Consider the following 14,655-nt stretch of genomic DNA (forward strand, 5'->3'; position numbering starts at 1 on the left):
CTGTCCACATTCTTGTTCATGATGGAGGTTTATTTAAAAAGACTACATTACAGATTTCTCCAGTTTGCACTTTCCCGGTTTTAGAGTCTGGAATATAAATCATTTGAAGTGTTAAAGCCAAACATGAGAAGTTTTGATTGTCCCTTGATTGGAGATGATGATTGATTGGGGTGTAGAATTCCATGAAACAAACCTTCTCACAAAGTTCAGCAAATTGACCTGCAATAAGTCATACTGCTGTGTATGTGTTATTCAGACGTTCTGAAGTGGTTTTAGGCTGTAGTTTGGACCATCCAACCAGGATAACCAGGCGTAACACAGCATGAAGTCGAGAGTTAGGATTCATATTCACATCAGCTTAAGTATAAGTGCTAGTACAAACCCGAACTCAGCATTAAAGTCATAATTTAACACAGAATGTAACATTCACATGTAACAGCCACATTTAAAGCACGAGCTCAAACTGAAAGCAGTCTTTACATTACATTATATTACATTAGACATTCATCCCAACACTTTTCCAAAACAGAGCAGCAGTGTAACTTAAGCCTGTAGCTTCCACAGTAACAACACACCTACAGTCAGAAGCAGCAATGTGGTGTGCATGTGAATGGACTCTGCTCCACTGAAGTTACACAAGTTAAAACTGTTGCAGCAGTTGACGGTGTTTCCGTTTCCGTTTGAGTCGACTGAGGCGGTCGAGGCGGCTCCACTGCATGTGGCCCAGCTGGCACACTGCTTCACTATGGCTTTTGTCAAGCCTGAACAACACACACACACACACACACACACACACATAGCAGGGTATTGGATTGAGCTCTTTTTGAGTGAAATCCTCTCTCTTCTAACATTTTTGAAGCTGCATGTTGCTTTAGTTGAATGAAGAAGTGAGCTCAGTGAGCACAGAACATACACTCTTTCATGTAACAGTTGACTTAACAACAAATCAAACACTAACATATATTACATCACACTACTGTTAAGTGGCTGCAGAGCAGTCAATTTAATTTCCCCACTGCGGGACTAATTAAGTTTTATCTTATCTTAATCTCTAGGCCTAGTTTGAACCTCTCTTCTACTCCTTCTTCTTTACATTCTTCATCAGGGCTCTTGACATTGTGTTTTCACAGTTACCTAAAGTGTCAACTGTAGTCATGCACGTGTCCAGCGGCACACGACACTCCTGAGTGTTCTCGTTGCATTCTTCATTGGTGGCAGAAGAACTGCACACATAGCAGTCCAATGACAGCACTGCAGGCACGAGGACCGAAAACAAAGACGTGTGATTGTAAGTCATATTCAAAAGTGATGGATGCCATAAAAGTTCAGTGAAATAAACCATAGGGTCATGTTCAGGGGCCTGAGCTTGGAGAAACAATGTTGAGACTGACATTCAGTCATTTATTTTCTATACTTTTCTATACTTATCCATCAGAGTCGCGGGGAGCTGGAGCCTATCCCAGCTGACTACGGGCGAGAGGCGGGGTACACCCTGGACTGGTCACCAGTCAGTCGCAGGGCTGACACACAAGGACAGACGTTGAGACTGATATCAACATTTTAATAATTTTGACATTTTAATCTCAAGGTGATAGTTTGGCTGATTGATAATGGTTAGGTGCATGTCCCTATATGTGATTCTTGTCTTGAATTTAGATTTGTCGGATACTTGATGTCCAGAGTGAGAGGACCTTGATGAAGTCAGCACTAACCTAACTTGGCTGAATATTTTGAAAAGTGATATTAAAAATCATGAGTTAATAAAGTAGTTAAATTTATGTTTGAGCCTCTGCAGACTGAGACTTATTAAATAGTTTCAGTCTGACTATAAAGGAAGAAAATTATAAAGCTAGAGAACTTTATGATAAAATATAAAGTCACACAGGCTAAAATAGAAAGAGGCCTACTCCCAAAGACAGCAAAACTTGTCAGGCTTGCTTCTTTAATTATAAGGAGCAGCAAGTATCAGACTGAATGCCGTTCCTCCCATTTGGAGTTTATTGTTCCTCTGTCATAGCGATGATGAATTACAGTAAACACATAGACATCTAATGTTATGCATCATACTGGCATTAGTTCTACATAGTAGACAAGTGTACAAATCAACAAACGATACACATTGTGAAATAGAAACCCAAAGGCAAAAACTAGACAGGCCTATCACTAAAATATTTCTTGTTTGTGCACAAAGTTCAAAATCTTCAATTAAACATTTATGTCAGTTTCACCTTCCCAGTATTCTAACTTTCACTTTGGATCCACTGAAACAGCTGGCCAAGGACACAGAAGGTCTCAAAAACATGCCTCAACCTCTGACACAAGTTAAACATTAATCAAGATAGAGAATAGTCCTTCACAGAGCAAGATATGCACAACATTCCATTCGATTCTGTGGTTATTTTTGGATAAATCTGTCATGTTCTGTTAATTCGTTCAACTGGGTCTGATTTGAAAAGATTGTGATTTAATTCGAATTTGCTGTACCTTTGATCACAACTGAAAGAAAGATGTTTTCAGGAAGGGAGCTTTGATTTTAGTTTTGCTCTGGTGTTTTAGCGACTGATGACAACCCTGGAAAAAGATGGACACATGATATCACTGTTTTCCCGAGCTAAGCCTGTGACATCCTGACCCCTAAGCCTGCCCGTCTATAAAATCCACAAGTGTGGTCCTGAAAGAAGCCCCTGAGCCTTTGACTAACCGTCACAGGGGTGTGAGGTTACATACCTGGAGAGACGAGGAGGAAGACGAGCACCAGGCTGAACAGCATCTTCATAGCAGGTGTGTATGTTCACCTGAACCTGCGCCGTCTGCTGTCAAACCCTGCTCCGTGTGTGTGTGTGTCTATGTGTTGGTTTCTATTGTTTGTTTTACAGGAGCACTTCCTCACAGCAGTTCCACCCACATCCTCATTATGGCATGGCATTGAAAGCATCTTATAAATGTTGTCTCTCGTGCGCTAGTGTGTGCCTAAGACATTCCTAGGTCTTTCCGTGGTTTCACTGATACTTGTAAGTTGTTTATCTAGTGTCAATCACAGGCACAATGTGTCTTATTGATTTAAAACAGCTGCTGAAACACAGTCTGCATTATGTCATGACTTTCGGTGTGTTCAGCTGAACCTGTGCTGCCAGACTTCAAGTGCTGTTCGCTTTTTTTTTTTTCCTTACCTTGGAGGGGAAACTCCAATTTGTATCTAACAACAACCTCTATAAAATGTATGTAGTAAGTATTGAAAAAGAAACATGGTTAGAGCGTGGACATTTAAGTACCTATTTTTATAATAATGTAACAAATGACAATGTGGAAACAAATGTGAAATAGGTTGTAGTGATGACCCTACAGGAAAGTATATCTGTATATCTGCAGTTTTCTTCAGCTTTAATGACTTTTGTAGCTCTTCTACAGTGACTTTTCAGCATAGGCATAAATTGAATTGAACAAACAAAATTATATTGTTTTTCAAAAAACTATTGTTCTTGTGTAAACACATGAAGCTGGTCGTGCTGAATGTGGAGAAAGGCATCATTTTTAGTTGTTAGCTAGTTAGACGTTTTGGGATTTTTAAATGGGTTTTCCTTCTGAAACAGAATCCAAAGTTTGTGTTTTGACTCTTTATGGTGTCATTTTAGGCCAAAAAATCAGACAATTAACAACTAGCTGGTGAACACAGCGGAACATTTAGGAGCTAAGGGGTCAAATATATTCAACAGTAGCTGGTAGAGACCAAAACAGCAGTGTTAATATTGAACTTATACATAAATATTATCTGGACAAAGATTACTATGAAATGAAAGCTAATGCTTCTCTAATTGCTGGATGTGTAAGAAGAAACTGCTTGCTAACGAGTTTGCCCATCAACTTAAAGGGTGTTGATATGTCAGTGCGGGAAGAGGCCCCCAAAAAACAGTGATTGCAGGCTTAAAAATGTACATATATCAGTTTACATTGTTTCCCCAAATGATTTATTAATTTATTATTATTAACCCAATGTTGCCAATGATGAGTCTAAGGTTCTGATGTGTTAGTCACTGAAGATGTGATTAAGATGTGATTGAAACCAGGTTATTAGTTTATTCAGGCAACATCCCTCAAATTAAAGGTTAGACTAATTTTGTTCATCTCACTGCTCTTCACTGAATCTTGAATATACTAAAACTCAGTGTGAATAAAATGTTGCTCAGGTAAGGCAAAAACTTACCTAAACAACATCTGTCCCTGATTAATAGTGACTGACTTTGGTCCCAATTACTGTGAATAAAAAGCAGAATTTATATAATTTATTTTTTTCACTAGATGAATATGTGGATTTAAAAAACAGTATAACTAAGAGACATCAGAGTGACTGACAGCACTAACGTCATATTCAAATCTGCCATATCACATCTGTCCATTGTTAACAGAAAAATGCACCAGTGCACACGAAATGCAGCACACATGCACAAACACACTTTTTTAAGATTATCTGTCAATAAAACATTTATTTCCTGATGCCAAAAGTGAACCTTAATGGGATGCAGGGAGGATATTTATTAATCCCTTAAGTATTAAAACAACTCGCGCACACACACACACACACACACACAAAGAAACTGAGCAGAGTATGAAACAGAAACCAGTCAAGCAGTTGCCATGGCTACCAGTGTGTTGTCTGTGTTTTGTCTCCTGATTGCACGTGTTGATAGACACACGGACACATACACACACACACACATGCGCGCATTGATTTATTCTGATTTGCATAACTTAATTCCACATTATATATATATATATATATTTAAAAAAGCAAAGAAAGCAATGTTTAAACAGACACAAATTGAAACAAACAAACTGAAAAATAAAACCAAAAAATAACAATAATTTGAATTTTGTAAATAATTATATGAATAATAATTCTCCAACTTCAGCAGTTCAGTCAGCGCAGAAGCAAAAATTAGCACACAGATCAGTGCAATATAAAATGCTTGGATAGCTCATTTACAGCCCGAGTTTATGCCTTCCAATACATTTGTAAATAAATACATTTTTCTCATATTTTGTGATGCATTTCTGATTGAAGGGGAACAGTTTGGTACTTCAGTTAAGCAGCTATACTGTATCCTGTATAGATAATTCAAAGTGTATTGTAGGTTTTCACAGACACATGCCAATAGGCCTTCTGCAATGAGCGATTAAATTGCTGGCAATAGTGCATTACAAAGTCAGTACTTTTAAAATACTGGTATGGCACATAGACAGTGGAGATAACCAAGTTCATACTGAATGAAGAGTAAAAAGGTGCAGCCCTGTGGGACCCACCTGCCAGATATTACACACTTGTCTTTCTTTTCTAGTCAGGCTCACAAAGAAACTGAAATGGGGTACATGTGCAAAATAATTTCCACTAAATATAATGGTGCAACCATGAAAATTGTGTTGTCTTGGGTCAGAGTATTTCCATTTATTTCAACATGTAGCTTCAGTGAAATGCCTTTTGTTTCTAAATTATTTTATCAAACATGTTAAGCCTTTACCGGGGGCAAACCCAGCCTCAGTAAAATACTGGACCAAGAATCAAGTACAGGATATACTAGGATATACTGTGTGCATATTAATCTGTACAAAAACAATTTCTCGAAGTACATTTTAAAGGGGTTTAAGCTTTATAACATAATCCTCTTGTGTGTTACATTAAGAGCAAAGACAGACAAATGCACATTGCAGCTGGTGATGCAATGATCTCAATATTCTTCTTGAAAGGCAGCCCTGCATAACATGTGCAGCAGAGATGAATGAGTTCTATCACTGTTGCAGTAAAAGGGAAGCAGAAAGCGGCAGAGTGTACAGCAGCGAGGAGTCAGGATCAAAACAGCTCATGTTGGATCAGTTCGAAGCTGCTGTGGCACACACAGTCCCGCCTGAATACCCATTCCAGATCTTCAGTGTTGCTTTAAAGATGAGATTCTGCATGTTTTTGCCTTTATTTTAGAAAAGGGGATTTGTCTTCTCCTCACTGAGTTTTCAGTTTCTTGCTGTGGGTCCCAGAATCTCGCCTTCTGGCCTTGGAAGCGTAACACCTGGTGGAAATATGAGAGGAAAGCAGGACTGTAAGGTTATTTCAGCAACTCTGAACACACAAATCCAGACAAAAGTGAATCAGATGGCTGTAGAGAAAACTGCCAACAGCAGCACATTGTTGTGCTTCCCAAACATCTTTGTGCACAGTATATTTAATATGAGAAATAAATTTAAAAGAAATTACACATAAATTCAATTTGACTACCTTACTACTTTATTGCATCTAAATATCTGCATGTGTCCCACATTGTTCACATGTTCTATCTGAATGTGGATGTTTTGAAGCATTGTGTGTGTGTGTGGAGTGTCATACCTTCGCTGGTAGAGGTAGAGGAAGAAGAGGAGTTCGTCTCTGAAGCAGGAAAGCTGATGAGAGGAAGAGAAGAATCCAGAAGAGGAGAAAAAGGAGGCACAGGAGCACAGATCTGAGATCAGCGTGTTCACTCCCTGGTGAGGAGAAGACCGTGAATGAAAGGAGTCAAAGTGAACGTATTTTAATACAAACTTCCCAGAAAAAGTCAGAGAACCAAACGACAAAGGTAATCTGCTGTTGGCTGCAAAACTACATTACACAGACAAAAATACTGGCACCTGAGCATTACATCAACACGGACTTTAATAACATCCCATACTAAATACATGGACAGCTTTTCAGCACACTTTTAGGAAGGCTTTCCACAAGATTCTGGAGTGTTTCTGTGGGAATTTTTGCCCATTCATGCATTAAAGATCAGGCACTGATGTTAGACAAAAATGCCTGACTCTCGATCCCTGTTCTAGTTCATCCCAGAATAAGGTGTTCAATGGGGTTGAGGTCAGGGCTCTGAGCCAGTCTGTGAGCCAGTCAAGTTCTTCCACACCAAACTCATCCAACCATGTCTTTATTGAATCTTTGCTTTGTGCACTGTGGTACAGTCAAGCTGGAATAGAAAAGGGCCTTCCCAAAACTTGCCACAAAGTTGGAAGCATAGCATTGTCCAAAATGTGTTGGTATGCTGAAGCATTAAGATTTCACTTCACAAAGAAGTCTGTCTGGATACTTTTGTCTATATAGTGCGTGTTACCACATGTGAATGAAGCAGAAAAAATATGTTCACACTCACTCTGTACATCAACACTGCCCCCTGCAGGTGACTCACAGACCTCAGCTGAAGCACACAGAGGGGTGGAGAAACACAAAGAGGAAGTGTCAGAGACAGTGGGGGACAGTTCATACAGCAATTTACAATATCTGAATGATCTGTATTAGTTACAGGACAGACCTTGTGGTTGATGAAGAGCTGTGGGGCCATAGACAGGAAGCCAAAGGCATACACTCCTGAGAGGAGGAGAGTTCAAGTGTCAGTACAGCACACTGATACTACAAACGAGGTATCAGCTTAATGTAACGAGGAAAACAATTGAGAATTCAGTGAATTGCACTGAAAAATCTCACAAATTAGCTGACAGACCATACAGATGAATTTGATTCACTGCTACAACTGGATATAAGTCGACTCACCAGTCACCAGGCTGTTGATCAACCAGGAATAGTAACTGTCAAACACATTCAGTACAATTTAATGTTAATATAAAAAAGTTTGTATTGAAATGTTACAAGGTGACTGCACAAACGAGTGTGTGACATTTGGCGATGAAGTCATAATAACATTTAACTGATGACTGAACTGAACAAAGTGATCGGCTCACCTCTTTTGCCGTAAGTAGGCCAGTGAGAAAATAGCTCCGCTGATGCACAGAGGGTAGACCAAGTAGGACAAATATCTGGCAGCCTGGAGAGAAAACCACACGGCATAAATATTAAGGGAGAATATAAAATCAGACGTCTAACAACAACAGCAGAAAAAGGCACTGATACCTGCGCATCATACTCCACCGTCTTCCGTTCCTCTTCATCCAGTTTATTTACCTACACAGTAATAGCAGGGGCAGTCTTAGGTTTGAAAGTATTGATTATCTGCATCAAGGCTGTATCAGCTTTGTCTGTAAAATCAAATTAAATCACAGTACATGTTAAACCTCCTGTGAGTGAGTTGGCTAGATGAACCATACTCACATGGAGTCTGGAGCTTTTCCACTGCAGCTGGATCTTAAAGACTTTAAACACCTTCCATACCTGACAGAATGACACATTAATTTGGTGTTTCACTTTGTCTGTTTTGAGCCATATTAAACTCTGGCTGTTGGAGGAAGCTGATTATGCTACATACCTCTACACAAGCTCCCAGTGCAACAGGAATTAGCACTAGTAAACTGGTCTCCTCTAGCAGATGGAGGAAAATTAGCAAAGTACTAAGACTACGCCACAGAACTGCAAACAGAGAGGAGAGAGGGAGGATAAAAGCCCTGACTTGAACCATTTTTCAGGCACCGTCGTCGTGTGGTAGATCATTTACTGCAAAACTATAATTTAATGTTGCTCATAATTGCAGGTAAATTCTGCAACAAAGCTTCCAGTACTGCAAATTAATTTAAAATGATGATGATGATTTTCTCACCAGACTTCCTGGACATTCCCGCCATGCTCTTCTTTTTTCTCCATGAGATGACGTCATTTTTCAGAGCCGAGAGTTCACACACGAGCTGTAGAAAACCAAACAGGTAGAAAAAAATATATACCTTTTTACAATGCTTCATTTGCAATATGTTCAAGTGACTAAGTGTGCTCATGACACACTGCGCTACATATAGAGAAACTTATAAATTATATTGGGAATTATATTATAAAATAACCCCCACTTCATGAAGTGGATACTAATGTGTATAGTATGGTATTTTTGGTGGTTGTGTACAGTCTTACTTGTATGGCTGTGATGAGTGCAGTCAACACTAACAAGTAGAGGTTGGAGCCCACCAAAGTTTCTTTAATCTCGTCTACGTACTCCTCTGTGAAGCCTGCAAACACAAAGATGCAGTATCACAGGGTTTAGTTTAGCTCTTCTGACTGCGTGATACTGTATGTAAAGACAGTGGCTGACATGTGTTCTTTAGCTTTCGACCAAATCTAAAAATATTTTTCATTTCTCCTCAGACCTATAAAATAGGCTTCATAATACATCAAAATGTTGCAGACTGGAGAGCACATCCTACAGGAAAAATACATGACCCTTTGAATCACTACTAATCTCTTATCTTATTAGCTCACCAAACTGTCGCAGGGAATAAACCACATCCTGTAGGTGCACCCAGAACCGGAACCTCCTTAAAGAGATTCCCTCGTAGGACACAGTCAGAGGAAGCTGAAAGGTGCTGCTGTTGATCTCCTGTGAATGTATGGATAGATAAATGAAAGGTCATGGTCATTTCATTCAAAACTCAAAAGTATTTATTAGACAAAGTGTGTGTGTGTGTGTGTGTGTGTGTGTGTAACATCATCCCACCATGAGGTCTCTGACTCCTAAGCTGAGCTCGTTAATCAGCAGCAGAGGGAGATAGATCATCTGCTGGCCACCCTGAGAGCTACAAGGACAGACAGGAAGAAAGTTTCATTTGGACATGCGCACGTTGGCTCCGGGCAGATTCCTCATTTACAGCAAGGTGAGTATGGACAAATACTACTTTATAGATTAGATTTGCTTAACCACTAATGAAGAATCAGCCCTGTTAATTATTCAATAATACAGTTGGGAACCACTCATATAAATACTATATATATATATATATATTGATATATATATACTGTGGTATGACACACAGTGTGGTATATACAGGGTACACAGATAAAGCAGATGCTTTAAGAAGATCCTGGGCTGAAAGTTTTGCTCAGTAAACACATATTGAGGAGACTGCAGATGTTTTTCTTGATGTTATAGGTTGTATAATCACTTAAGAAGTTTCAGTTACATGTTTTGTTCCCCATTTTAAATCAACTGTAATCCAAAAGAGCAAGACAAAATGTGACCGTCCACTGGATTTCCTCACACACAACCAGCACTGGAGTGTCCTGATGCAGCAGCAGTGAAGCAAAGGTCAGCACTTCTCTGACTTACACTCTCATATAGCGCCGCACATCACTAGGGAGGCCCGCCTTGTTGAAGGTGAAGTCCTCTGACATCATAGTGATTGACAGGTGAGGTCTCCAATGGGATACTGGATTCTCTGATCTGGGCTTCTGATGGAGCCACAAAAAGACCTTCATTTGCAGCAGGACTGCATCTGAATCTACTGTAAGGCTGGCTGAAATATGACAGGACTATGACAGAATTACATTCTACCTTCTGCATTTCTCTTTGCCTCTCGGCGTGTGTGGGAGTGATGTAGGTGGTGAGCTGAGCTGCATGGTGGACTTCTCTGCTGTCCTCCAGAGGTGAAACGCCGACTTTGTGAACATACACGACTGCATACAGGGTGCCATTAGCCCGAGTCTCCTCTGGCAGAGAGACATTCACCTGCCTTAAGAGAGAGAGGGATGGGGGGTGGGGTTAAAGTGAGAAAACTGTTCAAACTTAATTTTTAAAAAGCTCTGTGTAGTGCAAGAGATGTTCACTCCTCCGGTGAGCACTGTCTGATTAAACCCACCTCTCAAATGTAGAGTGTGGGTCAAACGGGTCTATTTTTACAGCAAGGCTGAGCTGGCTGTTGTCTGGCACGAGGCAGGTGAACACACTCATCTGGATTAAACAAAATATAAGAAGAGAAACGATTCAGGGCAGTCTTTCAAGTTTTAGAAAAGCTATGAGTCCAGTTCTTGCAGAATGAATTGAGAAGACGAAGAGAAAAATGAAAAAAAAAATGACCATAAAGATATGTAACAACACTTCCTGTGTGTTTTACAAACAAGTGAGATTCAAATAAATAAGTACAAAAATTAATTTAATCTTAAAAAAAACAAAGAACTAAAGGCCTAAAATTTGTCATGTTATTTGACTAACTATGTCCTGTAGGCAACACATGATTTGCTGAATGTTTCATGCTGAGCAGCAGGCCTGCTGGCTAACAGGGCAGTTATTGTCAGTTATTTCCCATGCGGTCGTATCCTGAACTGGATCACAGACATGGAGATTCTGGTTTGTCTGTCTGCCAAGAGGAGTATTTCAAGGAATACCAAAGAAAAGCCCGTGCTAACCTGGAGTCTGGGTCTTGCTGCCAGGTACGAGACGATGCAGTGCTCTCCCCTGTCTCCATCGCAGGGTCTGGTGTTGAGGAAGCCGTACAGCAGCCAGACGGTGTGGATCATATAAACCACAAAGACTCCGAGCAGCAGCTTAGCGATGGAGCTCGTCTTAGAGCCGCTGGGCTTGGAGTAACACGATGGGAACATGGCAGCTTATCAATCAAGTAACATGAAAAATGGACGTGTTCTGGTGTGAGGACCGAACTGTTTATAATCGGATACAGCGTCAACACAATAAAAGCCCCACGCTTCCTCCGTGCCGAGGCATCCTTCCGGTTTATCTGACTCCAGCCGACAGATGCTGATGCTGACAACACTGTGGCGGCTCTACAGCTCCTGTGTTCACATCGGAGCCAGAGCATTCAGTCTGTACTTACACATCGTATCATAGTTTGTTCCGGGTGCCACAAAAACTATTTATGTAAATTATTTATATGTTATTTAGTTGTTCACCCTTTATACACCTATGTGTGCATTTCAAGGATTCAAGGAGCTTTATTGTCATTTCACACATGTAGAAACATGAGGTGGAACGAAATTAGTTTCCCTGGTCCCGCTATAAGCCCAATAACCTACAAAATACGTAATACTATAAATATAAAACAACACTATATAAATATAAAAACAACCAGGATAAAAAAAAAAACAGTAAAACAGTGACAGGGATGACAACAATATTTACGGCGGTATTGCTGTTGTTGACTGTTTGGTGAACAAAATACATAAAGGATTGGTATTTCTCCATCAGAACTGTATTTCTGGCAGCATGGAGCAGGCTTTCAAATGCAACTTTATGTTGAAAAATGAAATGATAATGCTTGATTTGACTTTTGTGTTGATTTATAATCAGTTTTTTGTCTTCAAAGGGAATTTCCATAAAAGAAAGGCACTATTTAAATAAAACTTTAAGATTTAATTGAACTTCCAGTGGAATAAATAAAATCAACTTTAAAAAAAAAAAATTATCTAAATGTGGATGCTCATTTTCATCAATAACATGAAAAAGTTAGGCATGATTAAATCAAAAATACATGGCAAGTCAGAATTTTGGCGTCTTAACTAGGGCTGAAATGACGGCGTCCACTCATGACCTTCATACTTTTTTAAATCCTGGCTACGAAATGCGACAAATTTTGCAGTCCGAGTGATTTTCTTTACTACAGACGATCTTTGGCAGCCCGTCGTGTCAACGCGGTGCATTGTGGTCCGGAGCAACGCTCTTTCCCCTGTCCTCCTGTTTGCTAGTTCCTTCCATCCAGCTAACATGAGCAACAACAATCTGTTTTCGGACTAAAACACAGCCTCGTTTGGTGATTCATGGCGGTCCCTCGCTAGCGGCAGGTGACTGACTTGTGTTCCTTGGGTCCTCGTTTGCTGTCACCGCGAATTGTAAATGGATAATTACTGAGAGCACAGCCTGTCCCTGGTGCTAGCAGCAAAGGTAACTAGCATAACATGCAGGTCTGCATAGCACTCTGAAAGCATGTCGAAGAAAGTAAACAGGGAAGGTCAGGCGACATATGACACGAATTAGGCCACGTTAACCAATATTTACTCATGCTGTTACAGACAGTTATTTGCGAGTTTTCATTCCTGTTTTACTTGCGGATCTAGACTGTTTTCTCCAGCAAACAAACTAACAACTCGAGGGCACTGAGGCACTACCTCTGAGTTTGTGGAAGGATTATACGCATTTTCATCTTCTTATGCAGCTCTTATGTTCCCTTCTTTTTCTTATGGAGGCTAAAGCTTGCCTTGTTTTTGCCCGCCACCGTTCTCTGCTGTTGCCTGTTTTATGACCTCCTTGCGGCAGCAGTGATTAAAGCCCAGTATGGCAGGCTGTGTGAAGGCTGTGTGTTGTGGTGGTGTGGAGATGAAACTACACAGAGCGCTACTGACTGGCTGTATGAGCTGTACTAGGATGTATCTGCCATTTGGTGGGAACTTTAATTCAAAGCGCCTTTTCAGTTCTGTAAGTCCTTTTTGCTCAAGAATGAGTGGGACTCGAACCACCGTGCTCTGTCGTGCTCGCACACCCCTCTGCTCGCTGAAGTCCACTGTGCTATTCGGAAACAGAAAACTGGGATTATACAGCAAGACCTACAAGGAGGTTGGATCCAAAGCCCTGTGCAGTCAAACACTGCCCGTGTCAAGATTTCAGCCTGTAAGATCAAAGTCTGCTGCGGTGAGAAATGAGAACCAGCTTCAAGGAGGTGCAACATGTTCTGGTAAGAATCAAAGTCAGTTTGCATCCTGACAGCTCAATATTATAGATCGACAATAGATCATCACACACATGTTGGTATTGGTATATGTATTTTTGTGGATAAATAACAAGACTTTGCTGTGTAGAGATGGGAGGAGGGTGATTTAGACAACAATTGTTTTGTTGGATATTGATGTAAATTAACTCAGTTAACTGTAGATGGGGTTTTTACCTGAATTTTTGAACATTGAAAACATAGCTTTAGGTCTAACATTAACAGGTAATTAAGGCATCTGCATAGTTGTTTCTATCTACTTCAGTGTTTTGCTTTTTTTTCAGTGCTTAAAACCCTATATGCCATTGTCCAGTTTTATGAACAAAATAATTAATTTTACATGTGGTTTTAACATCATCTCTTCTTTGAACAGTGTCCTTTGTCCGCCACAGAGCAACAGATGCCTCCATCTCCAGTGTGCCTCCAGCTTTTGTAGTGGTAAGAGATGCACCATTGCCCTGTCAGCCCAAAGCATTTCTGTGGTTACCGTATGTTTGGATTCTTAGTTTCATAGTTTGGATTCTTTTGTGTAGGATTTTATGAGGTACTAATCCGCAGTCAGTGTATTACCTATGGTAGATGGCAGTCAAGACCCCCTAGTGTGGATAAGCAGAGCAGTAGTAGTACTGGCTCAGAGGCATAACAATGTACTGGTGCCTACCTAATAAAAAAAAAAAATCGGTGTCATTTTAACTGTTCTATATTTACTGTATTTTGATTGCTCTATTTTGCCACCAGAGAGACTTTTCCTTTGGCACTACATTTTCTCAACCATAGAGCCCCTGTATTCCTATACATAACATCAGCACAGCTGTACTACATGCTGTATTAAGCTGCAGATCAGCTGTTTGAGTCACACATTCAGTAGAAGAGACAACAATTACATGAAAATTAAAACAATTTGTTGTGATGGCAACAACAAAATGCACAGTGGAGACAAGAGTTACGTTTCGGCGTTATTCTCCATCCCTAAGCCAGCAGTACAGTTGATATCTTCACACCTTCATACCAGAGTTAGAAACTCAACTTGAACTGTAAAATATTCATTCATACATTGAGTTTTATTTACTTTTAAATGTAATTTACATTAATTAGACCTCTACCCACTTTTCCAAGCAAGCAATGCATATTTTGCATCTTTCAGCCCATTCCCCTCTTTTCAAATTGTTCATGTACCTTTCTACACCTTTTCATGCATTGTTCAGCTCTTACCTACTCATTCAC

At 40.0% G+C, this 14,655-nt stretch overlaps 3 protein-coding genes across 3 annotated transcripts in view; 1 reads left to right on the top strand and 2 right to left on the bottom strand.

The window, feature by feature from the left end:
* Positions 1–18: 18 nt before the first annotated feature.
* Positions 19–3,018, bottom strand: LOC124064231 (prostate stem cell antigen-like). The gene is made up of 3 exons (XM_046398483.1): positions 2,728–3,018; positions 1,135–1,251; positions 19–761 (listed from the first exon to the last, which is right to left on the bottom strand). The coding sequence occupies exons 1-3, from the start codon at positions 2,774–2,776 to the stop codon at positions 544–546; spliced, it is 384 nt and encodes a 127-aa protein (XP_046254439.1). The 5' UTR covers positions 2,777–3,018; the 3' UTR covers positions 19–543.
* Positions 3,019–5,631: 2,613 nt separating this feature from the next.
* LOC124065430 (cleft lip and palate transmembrane protein 1-like protein) lies at positions 5,632–11,596 on the bottom strand. The gene is made up of 17 exons (XM_046400830.1): positions 11,123–11,596; positions 10,576–10,667; positions 10,272–10,449; positions 10,047–10,168; positions 9,438–9,516; positions 9,203–9,320; positions 8,858–8,952; positions 8,556–8,640; positions 8,268–8,368; positions 8,114–8,173; positions 7,916–7,966; positions 7,747–7,829; positions 7,559–7,593; positions 7,320–7,375; positions 7,161–7,205; positions 6,371–6,504; positions 5,632–6,056 (listed from the first exon to the last, which is right to left on the bottom strand). The coding sequence occupies exons 1-17, from the start codon at positions 11,315–11,317 to the stop codon at positions 5,990–5,992; spliced, it is 1,596 nt and encodes a 531-aa protein (XP_046256786.1). The 5' UTR covers positions 11,318–11,596; the 3' UTR covers positions 5,632–5,989.
* A 747-nt stretch (positions 11,597–12,343) lies between these two features.
* The window catches only part of mrs2 (magnesium transporter MRS2), a 14,633-nt gene continuing 12,321 nt past the window's right edge, over positions 12,344–14,655 (top strand). The window contains exons 1-2 of the mRNA XM_046398580.1: positions 12,344–13,398; positions 13,805–13,869. Coding sequence (XP_046254536.1) covers positions 13,002–13,398; positions 13,805–13,869 — 462 coding nt within the window. The 5' untranslated portion in view covers positions 12,344–13,001. The remainder of the gene's footprint in view (positions 13,399–13,804; positions 13,870–14,655) is intronic.

This window comes from Scatophagus argus, chromosome 9 (assembly GCF_020382885.2).
Source record: "Scatophagus argus isolate fScaArg1 chromosome 9, fScaArg1.pri, whole genome shotgun sequence".
NCBI classification, from domain to species: Eukaryota; Metazoa; Chordata; class Actinopteri; family Scatophagidae; genus Scatophagus; species Scatophagus argus.